The sequence below is a fragment of the Eumetopias jubatus genome, unplaced genomic scaffold, assembly GCF_037043125.1.
Source record: "Eumetopias jubatus isolate StellerSeaLion01/CBP00866 unplaced genomic scaffold, mEumJub1_p1.0 scaffold_11, whole genome shotgun sequence".
NCBI lineage: Eukaryota > Metazoa > Chordata > Mammalia > Carnivora > Otariidae > Eumetopias > Eumetopias jubatus.
This window is the reverse complement of record NW_028274817.1, coordinates 11,569,092-11,592,683: the sequence shown is the minus strand read 5'-3', so window position 1 is coordinate 11,592,683 and position 23,592 is coordinate 11,569,092. Positions and strand designations below refer to the sequence as shown.

Below are 23,592 nucleotides of genomic sequence, written 5' to 3'. Positions count from 1 at the left end.
TGATCGTTTTGCAATATATACAAATATCACATCATTATGTTGTACACCTGAAATGAACATAGTGTTGTATGTCAATAATACCCAAATAAAAAGATTTCATTTAAAAAAAGGGGTACACAACTAAAGTATAAAACCCACTCATTTCACTTGCGAAGGTATACAAACTTTATATATATATATATATGAAATAATATTATGTTACACAATTTAAATTGTCTTACTTTCAAACAGTGCTTAAAACTGTATGACGGGTATCTATCAGAGCCTTCTCCACTTTCAACACGCCTCTTACAAAAAACGATGGCTTTTTCATACAAGAAGAGATGCCGCTGCATTGGTTTGAATCTAGCAAAATCCTTCATTTTTGTAGCGCCTTTCTTGTGTCCGATCCAAACACTGAATGCGCCCTGCATTATCATCTTGCCCAGTTCATTTAAGTTTCCCTATGAAGGAAAATCAACACTCATCAGTACAAGGCACCGCTACTTTCAGACCTCTGCCATCAACATGATACCGTTTAGCTTGAGCCACTAAAACCGTGAAATGCAATTTGTACGGGTTTTGCAATTTTATTCCTCATAACTGTTTACATTAACCCATGCCCTGTGTCACACGGGTACAAAATTACAGTGGAAACAAGAGACAGAAGAAACCTCCTTTTCCCTGGCTTCCGGTCTCCACGTGGACTCTTTCAACCAGGGTAGCTCTGCCCATCTTCTCAATCCTGATTGGCGACTGACATCTATCTACCAGAGCAAGCATCACAACTAGGCAGAGCTTACTCTAAAGACTTGATTTTTTTTTTCTTCCACATTTATCTTAGACTAGGACAAGCAGCAATTCTGGGACAATACATTTCCTTAGAAGACTCCAACAGTTCCTTCAAGCAGGGTATCTCAAGGCTGGAGTTGGAGGTAGGCTTTTAGGGACAAGGGGATATCACAAATCCATTTGGCTGCTGATCTGAAGCCAGTTCTTCATCCAGCACTGTCAATAATAATGCTGACATTTGGATCTCCATTCTTCTGCCCTTTTTATTTCTCACTTGGTTCCAGGAGACAAAGAAAGACCTCTTAACACACTTACCCACAAAACTGCAACAAGCGTTAAAATTTACTCACAATATAGCCATTTATTGCAATCTGATGCATAGAGTCATTAACTGACTTCAGTAAATCCAGCATTGTGTCAAGTGCCTCCTTTAATTGTTCAAACCCTTGGCAGCCTTTGCTATATTTCAGTAGCTCCTGTAATTAGAAGTCAAGAATTAAACTTAATATCAGGCAGATATTAATAGCCGGAGAAAATGAATACATTTTTGGCTAACATGCTTTCAAGGAGGAATCTAAAGACAGTGTCATTTTGGAATCATATCTTTCATTTGCTATTTGTCACATTAACACTCTATTTTAAAAACTGTGTCAAAATTTGGGAAGAAATGGAATAGTGACTAAACAGTATCAAGTAAAGGGCACTCACTGCTCTTGCAGCTGCAGAAAAACAGCCATTAGGACACACTAGACATTGATTTTTAAAATAATCACACTTTTTTGGCCCTCCAAATGCAACAATTTGTTTTCTTTGTTTTGCACAGACCACAAAACGTGGTGAACATGTATAATATTTGTTTAGTTAATGACGTAAAAGTTCTGCATTCGTTACGCATATACCAGTGTAACTTGTGTGGATAATTAAATAGCTAAAAAGACTCTAGAGAGTCTCTGCTTACATCTAGGCATCGGGCACTTGTGCCACAGTGAAGCGAGGAAGCATACTGTTAACTCCAGCCTTCCCGTTCACTGAGCCTCCCTGCTCCTGGGGCTTCCACACCAGCCGCTTCCTTTTTAATGGCTTTGCCACATCTGACCCACAGCAGTAAGTAAAGAAAGAAACAAATGCTTCACATAATTACCTTTAACAGTAACTGATATTTAGTGATTCGTTGCACGGGTTTGAGTAAATACGAATCCAGACCAAGTCTGTGTTTTAATTTTCTTTGACATTCCTGTCATTAAAATATAATTATCAGTAAATTTAAATTAAGACATGTACCTGTGAAAATGCCAAGTGTACACTGATTAGACCCAATGCATGCAGGTTTCTTACATCTCGAGGAAAATCTACCGGGAAAGCCGCTGTTACGGACCGTATGGAAATTATAAGCGGCCATAAACGTAAAAAAAAAAAAAAACTACTGTAAACATTATTTCAAGGATTTGAGAGGTAGAAAATGCTAAAATTTCAAATACGAATAAGTTTTTACATAAAATGCACATTGATGTGGAATGCTTGAAAGATGAGAAAACAATGAATGGCCAGAAATGAACATGACTAATGAAACATGACTAAAAATGTATTTAAGAAAATTAACAAAAGGCTCAGCTCCACAGGCCAAGGCCCAGAATATAAATCAAACTGGGTATGAGAGGGAGTTTTTTTTTTTTTTTATATCACAAGAAAAATACAGACCTCATCAACTGGTGCTATAGCTCATCTGATTATTGGCTCAATGCCATGATAAATATAAGGGTCGTGACTTTGGGTCCTGGGAACGCTGTAGGGTCCATAATGACAGCAAGATGGGGCTGATTAGGACGAAATGTGCATTTAAGAACTACAGAATGCAAAGGGAGTAGGAGAGGATATACATGTGTAAGATCTGGGACCTGCCTCTGGATATGGATAAAAACCAATATACAATCTAATTCAAACAGTTAGGGGGCGCCTGGCTGGCTCAGTCAATGGAGCATACGACTCTTGATCTCAGGATTGTGAGTTTGAGCCCCACGTTGGGTGTAGAGATGACTCAAAAAAATAAATAAATAAAATCTTTAAAAACAATTCAGTTAGCAACTTATGGTTAAAGATGATGGACTGATACATGCCTTTAGCTCTCCTCACTCATGAAGCCCAACTAAAATGATTTTTAAAAGTCATTTTTACAAGACAAAACCCAAAGTTACAAAGATGGGAGAGGAAAAGCCATCAACCAAATCTGGAACCTTGAAACCAAACTGACAGGTGGTAAGCAAGTGAGCACACTAGAGAAGAGTGAATCTCAAGCTGACAGAGGGAAAAGCTGAGGAACAACTAACTCAGTTTCCCCCTCCCTCCACAAAGAGTCCAGAATCACAGACATCAAGTACCCCTGAAAGTGGGAGATGAAGGTGTGTTTGAAAAAATTATGGTTGTTGAAAGTCTGTTTAAGAAGTAGATAATTGTGTAAGACTGATGAATCACAGACCTGTACCCCTGAAACAAATAATACATTATATGTTAATTAAAAAAAATAAAAAAAGGAAAAAATAAAATAAAATAGATGTCCAGGAAAAAAAAAAGAAGTAGATACTGGGGGAGGGGGATAAAAAAGAAGTAGATACTAACAAGTGTTAGTGAGAGCGTGGAGCAATCAGGACCCCCATACCCTACCGGAAGGAATGTAAAATGGCACAGCAACTTTGGAAAACAATCCAACAGTTCTTCAAAAAGTTAACAGAGAGTTACCAAATGACCCAGCAATTTCATACCCAGGTATATGGCTGAGAGAAATGAAAATATATGTCCACAGAAAAAACTTGTACACAAGAAGTGGAAAAGAACCAAATTACCATCAACTGATGAATGGGTACATAGAAGGTCGAATACCCATACAATGGAATGAAGAACTGATACATGCTACAATGTGGATGAACTGCAAAAAAATGATGCTCTGTGAAATCAGTCAAACACAAAAGATCACATATTTTGATTCCATTTATAGGAAAGTTCAGAACAGGCAAATCTAGCAAGATAGAAAGTAGCTTACTAATTGCAGAAGACTGTAGGGGTTGGAGGAATGTCAGAGGTGTTTACTAAAAGGTATGGGTGGGTTTTTTGAGGAGTATGAAATTGTTCTTAAACTGACTGCAGTAATGCTTGCACACCACTGTGGATATAGTAAAACTACTTAATGGCACATTTGGAAAGGGCAAATTATTTGGTATTTTCATTACATCTCAATAAAGCTGTTACAAAAAAATTAAATGGGCATAAAAGTATTTTTTTTAATGTTTATTTATTCATGAGAGTCGGAGAGAGAGAGGCAGAGGCAGAGGGAGAAGCAGGCTCCCCACCGAGCAGGGAGCCCAATGCGGGACTCGATCCCAGGACCCTGGGATCATGACCTGAGCCAAAGGCAGACGCCTAACCATCTGAGCCACCCAGGCGCCCGGGCATAAAGGTATTTTTAAAAAGGAAGAGAAAGGGGGCACTGGGTGGCTCAGTCAGTTAAGCATCCAACTCTTGATTTCAACTCAGGTCATGATCTCAGGGTCGTGGGATCGAGCCCGGCATCAGGCCCCGTGCTCAGTATGGAGTCTGCTGGGAATTCTCTCTCTCTCCCTCCGCACCTCCTCCCCCTGCTCACATGCTCACGCTCTCTCTCTCTCTCAATAAATAAATTAAATAAATAAATAAATAAATCTTTATAAAACATTTAAAATGGCAAATTAAAAAAAAAAAAGGTGAGGAAAGAGAAGGCTCTCCGAAAGCCATGCTGCTATGCACAACAGGATGGATGCCTCTCCCTCTGGAGAGCAGAAGAACGGATGTTTATCTGAAAAGAGTAAAACGGAAGGCCTTTGAGCTAGAGAATACCAATCTAGTTGAAGACAGAGTACCATACTGAAAGCAAAGAGATTACTTGACTATTTACGTAGCCTTTTCCCCCAGCTTGGCTACCAGGACACTGACAACCAGATCCTTATTCACCAGGTAGCGAAGTGGGGGCTCTGCTTCTCTCCCTCCGCCCCTCCCCCTGCTCATGCAGGCGCTAGCTTGCTCTCTCTCAAATAAATAAGTCTTTAAAAATAAATAAAATTTAAAAAAAATAAAAATTAAGTGAGTAAAGAAGACAATTGCAAGAAAAACGAAAGGGATGGAAAAGCAACCATCTTATACCACACGATTCATCTGAGCATAGGAATTACATAGTCTTAATAATTTAACACCGTATATCTATATAATTAAACTTATAACCATAGTGGATGTTTTGGAGGAAAAGAAGTACATGTACGGGCGCCTGGGTGGCTCAGTTGGTTAAGTGACTGCCTTCAGCTCAGGTCATGATCCTGGAGTCTCGGGATCGAGTCCCGCATCGGGCTCCCTGCTCAGTGGGGAGTCTGCTTCTCCCTCTGACCCTCTTCCCTCTCGTGCTATCTCTCATTCTCTCCCTCTCAAATAAATAAATAAAATCTTTAAAAAAAAAAAAAAGAAAGAAAAGAAGTACGTATATGTGTCCAGTGGTGAGGCAGAGGCAGTGAAGAGGGCTAAAGTAGCAATATAAACATGTTTTTTGGAAACATGGAGGTAAATACCAAAGGAAGTAGCTAAAAGAACTGAAAGTGATTGCAGAAGCAGCATATATATTTGAGCGCATGTGCGTGCTTTGCAGCAGGGTCAAATTGTTTTTTGATCTGTATTGTATATAACTCAGAGTAGAAAAGGAATTTATAAGAAATACCCCAGTATCTTCCAGAAGGAGTATATCCAATACCTGAATAATTACTGTACCTGGAAAAAGGCGCATTCTGAATACTTCTTCCAAATTGCCTCTGATCTGGGTTTATTCTGACAGTATTTTGCATACATCTGAAAATCATCTTTCTGTGATAAAAAGCAAATTCAAATGTATTATCAATTTGTGAACATGTACTTTTCTTATCAAGAAAGGCTGAACAAGAATGAGTGGGGCCAAGCATTATAGGGAATGTGGCCTGAAGGGCCTGCCACACTGGCAGCCAGTTTGTATTCCAAGAAAAGCATGCCCACCAGACTGAGTAGAGGGACACATAATTATCCCAGTAATTCCCTAACTTTCACTTCCCAAGTCTGAGAGTTAGAGAGAGAAAAACCTTCTCTGAACTATAAAAACAGACGAATTTTTCTCATAATCATGAGCTAACACAGTACAAAGAAACATGCTCTTTCCATGCTACTAGTCTCTCAGTTCCCTAATGAACGAAGCTGGAGCTAACTTCCAAGGTCCTTGGTTCATCACTGGGGTATCATCATCATATTATAACCCCACTAGGCATCTGCCCATGCTATTCTCTCTGCTTGGAATCATCTCTCTCTGACCCTCATCTAATGGGCTACCTCCTACTCACTCTTTAACATCCTTCTCATGAGTCATCTCTTCTAGAAAGCCACCATTTATACCTCCAGTCTGTGTAAGATGCCCCTCTTCTTGGCTCCTACAGGATCCTTTGTATATCCTTGATATAGCACAACTCACACTGAATACAATTATTTTTCCCCCTTTTTCTATGGGAACAGTCTTGGTCTTGCTCTCCACATTGCCTAGCACAGTGCTTGGTGTATAGTAAGCGTTCAGTAGATGGGTACTGAATGAAGGAACATTATCAATAGGCATTTATCAAACCAACAGTGGTTGCCAATAACTCTGCTCACCTTATGAGAGATACAAAAATATATAGGATATGGACCTTGCCTCAAAGAGTTTTTCATCTGGTTGGGAGACAGAATTCACAAATATGTGTCAAAATTCATAGCAAATATAAAATCCCCAATGAGTAGCACAGACTACATTAAGTACTACACAAATCCAAAGGAAAGAGACTGGTGTTGCTTAGGGAAGTCAGGGAAGAATCTGGCTATCACTCAAATTAAAGTTAGAATATATTGAGAAACGTAATGACAAATCGTTTCTTCTTCACCTTATCATATTCTGAGTCCCTTAACACTCTCTGGGATAAGACACCTATTCGGAAGCTTTCAAATGACCACCATTATCAAATTGACTCTCAGATCAAGATGGAACTGATTTTTCAGGAAGAGGAGGAAATAGATAAGCAGAGAACAGTCTAAGAAAAAATTCTAATGGAGGAGAGGTATGATTACAAAGTCTGGGAAGTCAACTGTGCTAAGCATTCTCTTGAGACATGGAGAAATGAGCCTCCCTAAATGATCTCGTAGAATAAAAAGAACAGACAGCCCTCTGTTTCACCAAGTTCCTGTGACAGATACCCTGGTGCTGAAAGCCAGACTACGTTTGAGGCTAAGCCTTTACATGCATTCAAGGGGAATGCCAAGGCATCTCTGAGACTAAAAATTAACCAAACCAAGAATGGTTATGCGAAGGTGATTCCAAGTCTCACATCTTCCTAGCCAGGATGGTCCCTGGACTCCTGGGATCACCCAGAGGTCAGTGGTCACAAGCTGAGCCATTGAAGCATTTGATACCACGGAAGACAATGGCCATTTGCATGCTCTGGATACTTCACTGCATCAACTTCTGTAACAAAACTTGGTCTAACATTAAATACTTGCTGGAGTGAAACATAAACAAAAACATAAAGACATTAAAAAAAAAAACCTACTTTGTCTCTAAATCTGGCCCTATAAAATGAGCTGCTATTTTAGTGGCCCATATTTATATATTTTAAAATAATAATTAACAAACCCTTTCCAGGAAACAAGGTCCCACTCTTTCTGGAGCATCAATGCAATTTTCCAGGCTGTTCAAGAAAATGCTGTAAAAATTTCAGAGAAAAAAATGATATAATTTTATGTGAAGTATAATAAATTGGTCAATAGCCCTTTAAATAATAGGATGAAAAAGAAAATTCAATTCAGCAATTACATACTTGTTATGGAATTCATATATTTCCGCCATATTTCCAAAGAGAATATCCTTTTTATTTCTCAGGAGAGGTGGCATAAGATCAAACATCTCAGGATTATCCATCTCCGCTCTATAGCCCTACCCAAAATAAATACATTTATTCATTTAAAAAATATTCACATTAATATTTGTTTGGGCCACCAAAGGCACAGATACAGCAGAATGTATAGGGAACGAGTGGGTAAAGCTGTTGGTAATTTTAATAATCAAATCTTCCAGTACCCAAAGTTATCCATTTACAAAAAAAATTTTTTTAAGAAAGCAAGACAAGGGAATCATGGTTCCCCACTCAATAGGTAGAATAAAGTGACTCTCTGGCCTTCAGGGTAGCTTATAGTGTAGGAAACAAAACAGAAACCAAGCATGAAAAAAATATATTATAGGTCATTAACCTCTCCTCAAACTGGCAATACATGTTTAGGTTTTTCAGACCAAATTAATATTATGACATTTGTATCAAATGACTGTTTTACTCCTACTTTTAGTTCTTTACATCACAATCTCTAAATAGCACCCTGGGAATAATTATAACAATCTGCGGGATCCTTAAGAAAACAGCTTATCTCTTCCATAATAAAATCTGGGTTCCACAATTCTCACTACTGAGGGAGAAGCTGAACATGCACATTTCACACACATGCAGACTCAAACAGTGGGAGAAGTACCTACTGCTGGTTGTGTGACAATCAAGGAAGCAGACAGCAAGAGAAAACTCAACACCTCCTACTGAATGTAGCAGGAGAACATTTGGGCAGAGATGAGAAAATATCACTTGAGTCACTTACCAACAAAACAGTAAACAGCTCACGAACATACACCCTCTCTGTCTGTATCAGTTCATTTAGGACATGGCTAAAGTGAAAAGACAATATTTATCAGTTATTTTGTTGCTTCAGAATTTTATTATGACCTTTCAATCATTCTCATTATAAACTGTCCAAGGTAAAAATGGTTAATGCATAGGAACTATCAATGGTTTCGGTTTTATCAACAAAATACAAAATTAATTGTATGGTTTCTAGAATAAGTACCACCCACAAGACTCTAAAATACATTTAGAAGAAAGGAAAGGGGGCTCAGGGCTTATTTTTAAACGAAAAAAAATCCCACTTTATTTCTATCTCACTAAGCTTAAGAATCAATTTAAGGCACCTGGGTGGCTCAGTTGGTTAAACATCCAACTCTTAGTTTCAATTCGGGTCATGATCTCTGGGTTGTGGGATCAAGCCCCGCCTCAGGCTCTGGGCTCAGTGGAGAGTCAGCTTGAGAGTCTTTCCCCTCCTCCCTCTCCCTCTGCTCCCCCCCCCACCACCACTCTCACTCTTAAATAAATAAATTAAATCGTTTTTTTTTTTATTGTGGGTTTTTTTCCTTCTTACCATTGAGCTGTAAGAGTTTTTTTTTTAAAGGTTTTATTTATTTATTTATTTATTTATTTATTTATTTATTTATTTATATGAGAGAGGGGGTGCGAATGGGGGAAGGGGCAGAGGGACTCTCAAGCAGAATCTCAAGTAGACTGAGCATAGGGCCTGACATGAGGTTTGATCTCACAACCCTGAGATCATGACCTGAGCCACAATCGTGAGTCAGTCACTTAACTGACTCAGCCAGCCAGGTACCACAAATAAAATCTTAAAAAAAGGTGAATATTCTTTTTTTTTTAAAGATTTTATTTATTTATTCATGAGAGACAGAGGGAGAGAGAGAGAGAGGGAGAGAGAGAGAGAGAGAAGCAGAGGGAGAAGCAGGCTCCCAAGGAGCAGGGAGCCCGATGCAGGCCTCGATCCCAGGACCCTGGGATCATGACCTGAGCCAAAGGCAGACGCTTAACCATCTGAGCCACCCAGGCGCCCAAAAGGTGAATATTCTTATGTCTAGAATAGTAACATAATTATATAAAAGTAAACATTTATAAAATAACATTGTATATCCACATAACTCTTGTAGTTTTTGAAACATCTGTCTCATTCACTTTTACCTCTTTTATAAAAGAGGAAATGAGGATTCTGGAAAACGCTAGTTAATTTTTGAGTCACACAAAGAGAGCATAGGTTATCCAGCCCTAATTCTAGGACTTCTACACCTCCTCTAGTGCTCCTTTCATCAACCTAACAGAAACCCATTTTGTGATTTCAAAATCCAAGCACATTCGCCTTCAACACAGAATCAGACATTCCTATTGGTAGATGTGTATATGAGTATATGTCAACAAAGAAAAGATACTTCTGTAAAACATCCAAGCTATTGTCATTGTCCAAACTGGAGGATTGACCAGAACTTCTCTTCTCCCGACAATCATGCACCACTTCATTCTGAAATGATGAAAATAAAAGTTAAATTAGCATCTATGTAAGTATAGTTCTTCTTGAAGAAAATCTAGCTCAAATTAAGTTTTCTCTAGGTCCTGTGTAGGTAACTTGAAAACACGAGGATTATTTTTTTCAGGAATGACTTTGATATGTACTGGTAAAAAAAAAATCTGTACTGGTAATAAATTATTATAAAATTATTTGAGAGGCGCCTGAGTGGCTCAGTCATTAAACATCTGCCTTCGGCTCAGGTCATGATCCTGGGGTCCTGGGATGGAGCCCTGCACTGGGCTCTCTGCTCAGTGGGAAGCCTGCTTCTCCCTCTCCCACTCCCCCTGCTTGCGTTCCCTCTCTCGATGTCTCTCTCTGTCAAATAAATAAATAAAATCTTAAAAATAAATAAATAAATAAATAAATAAATAAAAATTTTTTGAGTTGCCAAAGAGGACAGATGTAAGATACTAATTAGAATTTATTTTACACATGGGGCACCTGGGTCGCTCAGTTGGTTAAGCATCTGACTCTTGATTTCAGCTCAGGTCATGATCTCAAGGTTGTGGGATTGGGCTGGGCGTGGGGCCTGTTTAAGATTCTCTCTCTCCCTCTCCCTCTGCCCCTCCCACCACCTTCCCCCAATCCCCACTTGAGCTCTAAGAAAAAAATAATTTATTTTACACACTAAATAATGTCTCATTTATTTGGCACTTTGGGGAAGTGAGGTTAATCTGTAAAAAGTTGAGTTTCCAGATAACTAAAGTTTACTCATTGAAGAAAAAAAAACCAGCTTTTTAGCCTTAATGATTTTTGATGGAAACTTTCTAGGAAATATTACATGAATCCTTGAATTCTTTAATCAAGGATACACAACATCATTGACTCTCTTTCTAATGCTTCAGTGGTATCATCAGGAACATGAATGATGTGATAAAAATCTGATGATACACCCCAGGGCTAATAACATGTGGGTAACTGTCTATTCTTTCTTAAAATGTTGATCTCTGTCTCTGCTCTCTGCCACACGTCAGTTTTTGCTACAAGTGACTTCCCTGATCCTAAACCACTGTCTTATTTTGAAGACTCTACAGGACTTGGGCTGGCCTACTGAGTCAACTACATGAGATCTGTGGTGGTTATTTGTTCTTCAAAAGCCTCAGAATTATTTTCCAAGGATCCTGGCTGTATTTGGACTTTTGAGGCTGCAAAATGCCTGAACTCCAAGTAAAGGTAGCATTACTTTGTCACAAGTAGAACCCAAAATGAAGTATGAGATCTGTCAGCTAAAAAGCATTTTCACAAAACATTACAAACACATGTGGAAAGGAACAAACATTTATTGACTATTTCCTATATATTGTGCAGGCACAGTTGTAGGTACTTAACACAAATCATTGTGTCCAATCTTCCCAGCAATTGAGCAAGCTATGGCATACTTATCCTCATTTTACATATGGGAAAACTGAGGCTCAGAGAGGTTTAGCAACCGGGCCAAGGTCACATACCTAATAAGCGACGAGAGAGAGTCAAGCCCATGGTGTGCCACCATTATGCTCCCTCTTTTTAAGACCATGCTTTGATTCATTCTATCTGAATGTACCAACTATCATCATTTTACTACTATAACTAAGACTGATAATGTTGCATACTTCTTCACTCATCAGATAGGTATGCATCATTTATTCCCAACAGGTTTCCGAAATACAAGTTTGGAAAGTTTTGAAACATAAATTTATACTTGTAAATGCCTAAGGGTTGTGCAAATTGACTTGAATTGGAAGAACGTGTGCATTTTGGAACTTGGTTTACTAGCTAGAAATCTCACCAAGAAAATGTACAAGAGCCACAGCCTCCTATTTCCCCCCGGGGTATGTAAACGAATAAATCCACATAGAGGAACGTTAGGGTGCCATGAGTGGAAACTGGAACTGAAAGGCCCGTAAGACTATGGAATTTGGTATTCAGCCTGTTTCCTTCTTGAAAACAGAAGTTGTGGCTGTACAACCTGATAACCAGGCATGGTATATCAGTACAGGCCATTCACTAGCCTGCTCACAATGGTATACAACATGAAGAACACTACCATATGCCACGCTTTTATTCGAAATACTTCCCAAATATTTTTTTTAAAGATTTTACTTATTTATTTGACAGAGAGAGAAAGAGTGAGAGAGAGAGAACACAAGCAGGGGGCGTGGGAGAGGGAGAAGCAGGCTTCCCGCCGAGCAGAGAGCCCGATGTGGGACTCAATCCCAGGACCCTGGGATCATGACCTGAGCCGAAGGCAGATGCTTAATGACTGAGCCACCCAGGAGCCCTTCCCAAATATTATTTTATGTTTACATGAACTCTATGCTAAGGGTGATCTGTTATTATCCCCATTTTATAGATAAGGAAATGCAGTTCCAGAGAACTTACCCTAGGTTATATAGCCAGTAACTGATGGAGTTGGGATTAAAAGCCAGGTAGTCTCTATCACTGCTATAGTGTAGCCTCTTGGAGATACATGTTCTTGTCCTTATTTACCATCGGGAAGACACAAGGAAAATGTAGGGCCCTACAGTTATGATGAGGCTACTCTCTGCAGATACCAGAATATCATGGACAACTAAGAAGGAGTCTTGCATCGATCAAGAAATGAACAGATGTCTTTTTTGAGTCCAGCGTATGGACCATTAGAACCTGTCCTTTGTCCATGTTTTATACTTACAGGAATGTAATCAGTTATGAAAGAAACCTCCTTTTGTAGAAAGATGCAATACTTATTTAAGTTTATTGAGGTGGAGTGGGGGAAAGAGAAGCTGGGATTTATAGATGTTTTACGGAAATTAATTCTGAACTTGAGCCAAGACCTGAGAAACTGCTCATACACCTGGGGATATGCCAGGACCACAATTAGACACAATGCAGCAACAGCTTTTTCTTTTAGATTAAATAGGCTTCCAAACATACAATATTGGTTTAGTGGATTAAAAATATGGTTTAAGCCTCCATACCAATTCTGCAACTACAGCAATAAAGCTAATTTTGAATTAATTAATGGTATTTACTTTTAAGTTGCTCTCATTTTGTCTCCAAGTCTTCTTTCCTGGTAGAAAAATATGAAAGAGGAATTTCAAGCCAGAATTAAAATCAATACTTTTAATTAAAACGCATGCATGTTTATTAAATAGAGTTACGAATATTCTAACATATTTACATTAGTATTTTTAAATCACACTATACAAAACAGTTGACTGGTTAGATTCATCTATATGATTTCAACTTCTTATTGAGTATCACTCTGCTACGTCTTCACACATTCTCTGACTCATCAAAATTCCACGTGATTGCCAAGCGAGCATGAAGGTGTTAGAATTTGGAATTATTTGCAGATTTAGTGTTCATTTTGACACATAAGCATTTAATCAGATTGTAGCTCACTGACTAACTGTATCAAAAAGAGTTTGGGAAAACATCTGACTTTAACTAATAACTACATGCCAGGCAGTTCTAAGCCCTACACACCCATTTTGGATTTTAATCCTCAAATCAACCATAACAGATAGTACTATTTCTATCGGCATTTCATAGATAAGTAAGTAAGGTTAGTATCTTGTCCAAGAAGCAGAGGTAGTGTTCAAATCTGCATAGTCTACTTTCAGAATACATGCTTCTCACAACTACATGAAACAACTCTGAAGCATATTAAAATGCTAAAACAAAACTTCATCAAAATTCCAAGCTTTAATCTTTCTGTTCTTCCTGTTTCATCTCTCCTCTTTTTTTTAACATGTTGAAAGTGAAGTTATCTGTATTTTTTTTAAAGTTTATTTATTTGTTTTTAGTAATCTCTACATCCAACGGGGGCTCGAACTTACACCCCCAGATCAAGAGTTGCATGCTCGTCCGACTGAGCCAGCCAGGCACCCCTCCTTTTCTTTGTTTCATCTTTCTGTTCTGTTTACAGTGGGTGAGCCCCTATATTATTAAGCAAGGAGTCCAAATGTTCCTACAAACCCCAGGGCATGGTCCAGTGCAAGACCAGGTCATTTGAGTTCCTTATTTTCAGTGCTGCTAAAAAAGGCTGCCACCCACACAGGCTGCAGGGGTCTCTTCTCTCTCTGGAAGAAATATACTTTTTGCCCTTTCTTCCTTGACAGGAACCACTGCAAGGCACAGTCCGGGAAAGGCTATGCTGTTAGGTTCTCTAAATTTTATACTTCACTTTCATTATTTAAAAATATATTTTAGGGGCCCCTGGCTGGCTCTTCGGAAGAGTGTGTGACTCTTGATCTCGAGGTCATGAGTTCGAGCCCCACACTGGATGTAGAGATTACTTTAAATAAATAAACTTTCTATAAAAAAGTAAAAATAAAAATATATTTTATAGGGGTGCCCGGCTGGCTTAGTCAGGAGCACATGCAATTCTTGATCTCAGGGTCATGAGTTCAAGCCCCATGTTGGGAGTGGGCCTACTTAAAATACATATATATATATATATATATTTATATATATATAAAAATGTATATTTTATATATATATATATATATATGGAGATGCTGAATCACTACGTCGTACACCTGAAACTAAAGTAACATTGTGTGTCAACTATACTCAAAAAAAGTTAAAAATATATATATTTTATATACAAGCTTTATGTTTATAGCATCATATATATAAATATGTAAGTTAGACTTAGTGGCAACTTATCACATAAAATCAATTTCTCAATGAACACTGATGTTCACCACTTTAAAGACACCTGATACACAGAGATCCAAACTTATTTATAAAGGTAACTGAGGGAGCCTTACTAATTAGCTTTACTAATTAATTCTTTGCAACTACATTAAAAGATAAAAAAGGAATATATACACAACTCATGAGGAATGCAGCTTTTTCTGAAAAGCAAGGTAGAGAAATTCATTCTTTCAACAACATAAATAGATACATGAAATTATGGGGCACCTGTACTATATGCTAAGCTCCATGTCTGGTGCTGGGGATACAAACATGAACTGCACACAGGCCCTGTCCTTACAGAGTTTACAATCTAACAAGAGAGATGGAAAACAGGCAATTACACGAAAGCGGTGAAGACACATGGCTGGACTTGTTACCACACAGCATGGCTGCTCAACCAAACTGGGCGCCAAGGAGGAGAGGCAGGAAAGAAAAGCTTCTGTGAAGGAAGAGGACTAGGGACAGGAAATCTGCTGGAGGAAAAGATGCCAGCGGAGGGGAAAGGGAGAGGGAAGGAAATAGTGTCCCAGAGGGAGAACAGTACTGTAAAGTCTGACGGGCAAGGCGAGTAGAGGCATGTGAAAGGGAAAGTGGGGAGACAGGGAGACCGCTGCGGTTGTCAAGGCAACAGATGACATGAGCTTGGATTAAGGACGTGGCAGTAAGCAACAGCAGTGGGGATGGAAAAAAGCGGATTCTGTGAGTACTATTCACTGAGATGAGGAACAGAGGGGATGATTTGCAGGAGAGGCTATCAGGCGGAGTCTGAGTTGCCTATAGGAAATTCAAGGAAGCAAATTGTAAATGGAGCTCTGAAGCTTACGAGAAAGATGCAGACTAGAGCTACAGATTTAGGAGCTCAAACCACATTTTACCCCTCACAGTGTTCTTTGCTAACTTCCCTCTGTATTAAGTATTAATTCAGGGGTTAAGTGACTGACTCTTGATTTTGGTTCAGGTCGTGATCTCAGGATCATGAGATCGAGCCCTGCATGGGGCTCTGTGCTCAGCGTTGGGTGGGCTTGAGATTCTCCCCCTTTGCCCCTCCCCCCGCTTGCACTCTCTCCCACTCTCTCCCTCTCAAATAAATAAAATCTTTAAAAAAATTAATTCAACAAATATTTATTTTGTCCTGCTAGTTGCCAGGCACTGTGCTAGGTGTAGGATTCTGTTTGATGCAAATTAATAAAAATAAACAAACAAAAACAAACAAAACCAGTTTGACTTACTGCATGAAAGATTAACACAATCTGATTTGACCAAATCTTATATATTTGGCTTAGCAATTAACAGTCTTGAAGAATTATTTAGACCTGATTGTTATAATCCCCATTACTCACAGAGCAATGAGGTAAAAAGAAAACAATGTAGCACAAATGATGTTTTGGTTTAATTTAGAAACCACGATAAATAATGGGTAAAATCATTTATCCATCCATATCATTTATTCAGTCAGCTGTCTTCTTCCACATAAATACATTAGACAGTCTTAAACTGAAGAAAATTCAAGCTACTCCCAACAAACAGTTGTACTGTGGAAGACACAAGAGTCTCTAAAATGAAAGAAAGCTTGATTTATTTTAGCATTGCCAATTGTTTTCCTTGGTTTCTTTTTATGGGTGGTCATTTGATGAGATCAGAGTTTAGAAGCATAAGCTACTTTTCAGATAGTCATTTTCCAAGGTAAGTTTAATGCTGGGAGAATACGGATGATTTTATGGAAAAAAAAAAGGGAGAAAGTTAATCGTGGGCAAAATTCAAGAATGAATTGCTGCTGGTTTTAGATGTCAAACTGGTTTTTCACATGGACACAAACTCAGAAAATGTACTGAAGAAAAGTAATAAAGATGGGTACCTTGGGAAAAAAGTTTACATGCTTGAAAGAAAGAGTATCCAACTCCCACTGCAGAAAAAAAGTGTAATGCCATTAAATAAGAATACTGTAAGGTTTTTTCCTCTTTGTCTTCACAGCAACCCTTTCAAGTCACTAGGCATTATTGGTCCTATTTTACAAACAAGGAGACTAGGCTAAAAGAGGTTAAGTGAACTACCCCAGGTCACACAGCCGATAAATAGAGCCAGACATCTAACTGTGCTCTGTTCTCTGTTAAGGAATATAAACCTATCCTATTTTTATTCCCATAGCTGTTGGTTTGTAGCCCTCTATTGGTTTTTTGGTTTGTTTTATTCTTTTGCCCTGTATCTTCTTAGTCAATATTCTTCACTTACGGCACTGTTCATAGTTTCATTTGTGAGTCTATTTTTATATTTAATAACTATTAACTAAACATAACTTCTAGCGTCCTAGCTGAGTGACATGCTTTCGTCACCTCATTTTCATATGATCCATGTGGGGACTTGACCGAGGTTTTTATGCTCCTTATGCTTGGTTCAAGCTCTCTCCGAATTTCAAAGCACTTCCCATATATTAATGAGGTCTCCGATCCTTCAGATCAGACAGACCAAATTTAGTTCCATGTTCACCCGTTCAACTAACTTAGGGCCCCAAAGGCCAAATTACTCTCCCCTAAGAGGCCCCGGCCCCAGAGGCAGCTCAAGGGAAACTTTGGGCAACAGAATCATCTTACTTCCAGATTAGCTCACCACCACAGTCAGGATAGCTATTTTATCCTACAGAATGTAGAAAGGAAATGGATATCACATGGTTAAAACTAGTCTACAAAGATTAAAACCAGAAAATGGACTCTGTTAATTACTAGCAAAATTACTCTGTTTACCTGCACTTAACTTAGAAAAGGCAATCCGTTCTATTACCTAACCATTCACTTACTAGAAGCTAATAAGAACCAAGTAATAATCTATCCACGTAAGTAGTAAAGATGTGTGTGCGCATGCACACGCATACCCGTGTGTGCCAGATTCATATGCTTTCCTCCACCTGCAGAAGAAAGGGGTGGGCTTGATGCCTATGAAATGTTCACACTCGTTGCAAGGTTGGGCCATTCAGTCCAGACTGTCCTCATTCTGTACTACACTACATTACCACTATGTTTTACTATCGTACAATAATCTTGACCATGACTCCTGCCTTGTGCAACAGAGTGTAAACGTGACCAAGGATGCTTAAATAAAATTTCAGTTTATCAGGACTGAAGAATGCATTCAGTATTTACATCAAGAGTAACAGACAACAGCAGGAAAAGAAGAGTGAACGTAAGATACTTTACCATGTTTAGGTGAAAACGATGCTCTAGCTCTCATCAAATTGTCAGAAGCAGGTACCACAAACTGGACTGGCTTCACATGCCTGTCCGTCAGGTTCCTGAAACCAGCTTGTTGGTTCTCAAATACACTTCGGATGTGTTCAAGCTTGAGTTGTACAGTCTGCATTTGAACCTGCAGGTTGCACGAGACTTCTGTGAAATACTTTCTGAATTGAGATCATTACAAATCTTATGACATTTCTCAGACCCAGACGGTCAAAAAATTAATTTAGAGTTTAAAATAGAACTAGAAAAAATTAGGAAAGCAACAGAAAACAGATGGATGCACTACCTTCACATGGTCATAAAACCAGAAGATCTCAACCAAAACAACTCGAAGAAATTGATCGAGCAGTCATGAAATAGGTCACTATCTAAAGTGCGTTACCCGTCATGGCTGGAAGGAGTAAGGGCTGGAAAAGGAGGCACGTTTCGCACAAGAAAGCCACCAGTTAAGCACTGTCAGAGCAGTGTGTGATGTGTTAGCCTGCAGGACGTTCTACAGTTCTCTGTGTGGTGTAAAAGCTCCTCCTAGACCCTCCTAGATGATTTGAGGCAGTTAGAGATTAGCTTGGTTGCTTCCAGAGAAATCACCTGGTTGTTGTTGTGGCCACTTTTCTGATTTTCTGGGGCGTCCCCTAAGATCTGCAGCTAAGCATGGTTTTAGATCTTCTTCCAAACTTAAGAGTCAACTAAACATTGTGGCAACCAATAGCATCACAAAATCTCTTAACTACAATGTAGTGAGAGTGCTTCATGACATCCCCAACCAGAGTGGCACTGCAGTAACCCGTAGGTCTCTACCTTGTTAATACCAACGTCTGCTTGCACCCTGACCCTAAGGAGCCCCAGATCATTTCTTTATCCCTTCAATCTCAAACTCAGTAGGAAAGCCAGATGTGTGTCCACAGAGCATCTGTTGGTAGTAACTGCAGCAGAAAAACAAGACATTTGGAGTAGAATGCTCTTGACAAAGGCCCAGTATTGTCCTAGGATAGCTTTAGCCCCTTCTCTAAGGATACACAGAACGATGTATATGTAAGAACTCCTAGTATGTGAAAAGAGTTGAAAAATAATGGCATCACAGCCCAAAGAGGATTTATTCTTCATTATATAACAAGCATAAAGCCTTGGGATGCTTTTTTTAAAAAGTCTATTTATTTTTAAGTAATCTCTACACCCAATGTGGGGCTCAGACCGGTGACCCCGAGATCAGGAGTCACATGCTCTACCAACTGAGCCAGCATGACGCTTCAAGCCTTTGTATTCTCTGATGCTTAACAGTGGTACTAATATCATGCCTCATCCTTAAGAGAAGCATGTAACTGCAATTTGACATAAAGTCAGCTGTGAAGTAGTAAAACTCTTGCCAACACTACTGGAATTACAGTTTTAAAAACATTTGTTCATTTGAAAAAAAAAAAGCCTCTTACCTTGAGTTCAGGAGATAAAATTACATCAAATTCATACTGTAGGGTATCAGGATCATAATTTATAAAGGGCAAAGCCATCTCAAGAAAATTTTCAATGTCTCGGAGGGCTTTTTGAGCATCTTCTTTAGACTGAAACTTCTCTATTTCCTGATTAGCTAGAAGGCATTCTCCTTCATCACAGCACTGACGAGCCTGATGAGCAAATCACACAGACACACACACACACACACACACAAAAACCAGGAATGAATAAAGAGAAATATATTTGTCCTTTAGGAGTGTTTACCAGCCCTGGCTTCTGTGAATCAGAGTTGTCTTCAGAGCTGTTAAAAATAAAGGTATCTGGGTTCTGCCCCCAGAAATTCCGATTCAGTAGCTCTGGGCCCTAAGCCAGGCATTTCAATTTCTGCAGAGCTTCACAGGTATTTCTGAAGCACAGCCAAGGCTGGGAAGCACTGTACTTATTTCATAACAAGGAATTCATTCTGCAGTGAAGAGTCTGACCATTCTCTCAACACTAACACGTCAGCTGCATGCTATTTTTCCCCAAATCAATAAGTGAAATATGAAACGCCTCCCAAAACATAAAGTGTAATATACATGTGTAGTGATTGTCAAGGACAAGGATAAAAGTTTCCCTGCCAAAGAAGGAGATGTACAGATTAAAATGTTCATGTTCAGATATGACGTGTGTAAATGATATCCTCATTTTACATCCCACTTCCGAGGCCAGCTCTTCTCTTCACTGCCTAATTCTGAAAGGGGTCAGACCGCCAAGCCATGGAGGACTATCTTCCCGTCACTGTTGAATTTCTTATTGCAGTAACTATGAAGTGTGGGAGGAGTTTCTGGCTTTAGCAAAATGCCTCTAGGGCTTTGAAAAGTGTGCTGACTGCAAACTCTCACCAGAGGAGAGGTTCAGAGATGTACCCAAAATAGAAAGGAAGCCATCACAACCATGATCTCAATATTCAGAACGGAAGCCAAAATTCTTACAATACTTGACTTGCCACGAATACTGCAAAGGTACGTGGATTAAATGAACATCATCAGAGCCAATCCTTGAACGTCTTACAAATGTAATTCCAAAGCTCTCCCAGACAGACCTTTACCCTGTAACCTATAAGAAAAAAAAAAATGATCTTCTTGCTCAGAAATGTTATCAGGCCTCAAGACACTACCTGCTGCAGGAGTTTGTGCATTTTGAAGATCCTGCTGAGCTGTATCCTTTTGGCTTTGATCTCATTAACCAAAATATCAGAAAGGTAACGTAGTTCATTGCACCTCTGGCAGATCAAATCAAGGGCATAATGGTGATTTGCAGCAAGTCGGTGTCCGTGTAATATCACAAAACGGGCCTTTGCTAACAGATCCTAATTTTAAGAAAGAAGTAAAACAAGAACAGTATGATATCTGTTCAAATAGAGAAGAAACAAGAAAGTAATTGTGAAGCAAATTGGTTTAGCAAGGCACAGAGAGTGCCAAAAATATGATTTGATGTCATACTTCTGCAGGCTCCAAGTCACAGTCATTAGTTACAGCAGTGACACCATCAGAAACACATGTACTTCTGGCACCAGAAACAGAAAATTAACCAGCCCGCTCAGAGTGTGGATGAGGTTTGCTTCTCCTGGTATATACAGATTTAGAACAGAACTGCATCTATCCAATGAGGTACACAGGGGCCAAAGGAAAGCTAACGGATTTCATACCATCTCAGCCTTGGAAATCTCATTAGTCATCATCTACCTGACTACTTTACATACCTGAAGGGAACACCACCGGGTCTCCAAGTCAAAGGGGATCTTAGTGGCCTTGCCCCTACTCTATCAACTACTGGCATCCCCCCCTCCTAACCTGGTCCCCCACTTGCTCCCAACATAGTGACTGAAATAAGTAAGTGGTCAGGAATATCTGTCAAGGTAAAATAAGAAAAACTGAAGCCCATAATGATAAAGTGACTAGCCTACCTAGCTGGTGGGAAACTCAGGGTTAAAACAGGGAGTTTTTTCTTTTTTTTTAAATGGGTACAGTTTCAGATTTGCAAAATGAAAAATTTCATTCTGGCAATCTGTTGCACAACAATGTGACTATAGTTAACACTACTGAACTGTATACTTAAAAATGGTTAAGGGGGGCAGGCACCTGGGTGGCTCAGTTGGTGAAGCACCCAACTCTTGATTTTGGCTCCGGTCATAGTCTCAGGGTCCTGAGATCAAGGCCCGCATCAGGCTCTGTGCTGAGTGTGGAACCTGCTTGAGATTCCCCTCTCTCTTTCCCTCTGCTCTTCCTCCCCCAGTTCATGCTCACTCTCTCTCCCTCCCTCTTTTTCTCTCTCAAAAAAATAATTAAAAAAATGGTTATGATAGTAAATTTCATGTTATGTGGGGTTTTTTTCTTACCACAATTAAAACTAAAAAAAATTAAAAACAAACAAAAACCTCAAAGTCCCCTCATTTCCAAGCCAATTTGCCTTCTCTTTCTAGTATGCCACAGAGATTATAAACTGCCCCACAGTCACAACAACCTACAAGCATAATTCTAGAACTGGTCACCACAACTGCGGCCTCTCAAATTTCATTTTTAGATGCTTACGGTATACCCATAAATCTATTTGTTTGCTGGGAATGCACCTTAAAAAACAATGGCCTTGCTCTCACATATAAGACAAAAGAGCAAAGCTAGTTTGTTAACTAATATCTATGAGTCCAAGCCTTTTAGACCAGCAAAATAATTGTTGGCTCTTTTGATTACTTATTATCTAATCAGCTATCCCAGGTACCGTGCTAAGTGTTTTGCCTACAACATCTAAAAGAATCCTCATAATCATTCTGCAAAGTAAGTCACTTTATCCCCAATTCATAGATGAAGACATTAAGGCTTAGAAAATTTAATTTACCCAAGGTCACACAGCTAGTAAAACTAAGCAGATCTGTCTGAATCTGTGTTTGCTTCAATTGCACATCCACATGATGGATATTTAAGGAATTATGCTTTTGTATACTTCCATCATTTCCAAGTACCAAATAGCATTCTTTTTTTAAGATTTTATTATTTACTTGAGAGAGAGAGAGAGAGCACAAGCAGGGGGAGGGGGAGAGAGAGAGAGGGAGAAGCAGACTCCCCAGTGAGCAAGGAGCCTGAGGCGGGGCTCGATCCCGGGACCATGAGATCCTGACCTGAGACGAAGGCAGACGCTTCACCGACTGAGCCACCCAGGTGCCCCACCCCTCAAATAGCATTCTTGATAAGACATTTTTTTTGGCTTCTTCAAAATGATTTATGCCTTTGTTCCTAATGGTGGGCCTGAAACCATTCACGTCATCATCTCAGAAGCCACCTATTACAACTACATGACTTGTCTGCAGTGTCACCTCTGGCTCACATTGATCAGAAAAGAATACAGACCAGCATTATTAAACCAATTATACAGACTGTTGCCATGAAAGGTGGCCCATAAGGGTTGATACTACTGAAAACCATCAAAATGTAACTGTTAGAACAGTGAACATCTGAGATGTAATCTTACCTGAGAATTTTCATCTAAGTTTTCCAACTTTTTTATTTTTTGTTTTACTTGACCTATGTTCCCTGTTACATCTGCCAACTCTGCTTGTTGGTTTAACATAAGTTCGACTTCACTCACAAGCTATAAATAGGAAAGAAAAAAAAAACAAGTCTTAAAAGCATACAAGGTATTAGGCATTTTCCCTTAATCCAGTTTTATAGGAAATGCTATTAAAAAAAATGCAACATGGAAAAATGGCACATGTGGAGAATACTTTGTTATTTTATTCCTAGAAATTGATAAAGTCTATTAAAATCTAACCTCCTAGATCTTAGTGTGTGCTTATGATATATAAGATATCACTATGTACATAGGCTGGCAGCTATATGCGGACATGTACGGAAGCATATGCATGTGTATATACTTGCATATTATATTCCCAAGCTCTGTGGTCAGTGGTCCTCAGAACAAAGACCCTCTAGTAGTAATGAGCACACCTGGAACCCAGAAAAAGAAACCAGGGATCCTCAGGCAAATGGCTGGTTCCAGGGCTAAGGCAGAGTAGGTACAAGATGAGCTTGGGATATCTCTTTATGCCAGAAAGTCTGGACATGTCACAAGGACACAGTAGTCAGTCTGAAACACCAAAATAGTTAAGAACAGCAAAGGATTATAAACCATTACAAAACTAGGAAGTCATGAACCCCAAAAT

At 39.1% G+C, this 23,592-nt stretch overlaps 1 protein-coding gene across 1 annotated transcript in view; it reads right to left on the bottom strand.

Annotated features, from left to right (window-relative positions):
• MCF2 (MCF.2 cell line derived transforming sequence) overlaps positions 1-23,592 on the bottom strand; it is a 102,315-nt gene that overhangs the window by 20,099 nt on the left and 58,624 nt on the right. The window contains 14 exon segments of the mRNA XM_028123827.2: positions 222-443; positions 1,122-1,247; positions 1,913-2,005; positions 5,551-5,643; positions 7,463-7,532; positions 7,647-7,762; positions 8,470-8,536; positions 9,911-9,999; positions 13,041-13,078; positions 16,571-16,618; positions 17,904-18,072; positions 19,373-19,564; positions 20,554-20,745; positions 22,902-23,021. Coding sequence (XP_027979628.2) covers positions 222-443; positions 1,122-1,247; positions 1,913-2,005; positions 5,551-5,643; positions 7,463-7,532; positions 7,647-7,762; positions 8,470-8,536; positions 9,911-9,999; positions 13,041-13,078; positions 16,571-16,618; positions 17,904-18,072; positions 19,373-19,564; positions 20,554-20,745; positions 22,902-23,021 — 1,635 coding nt within the window.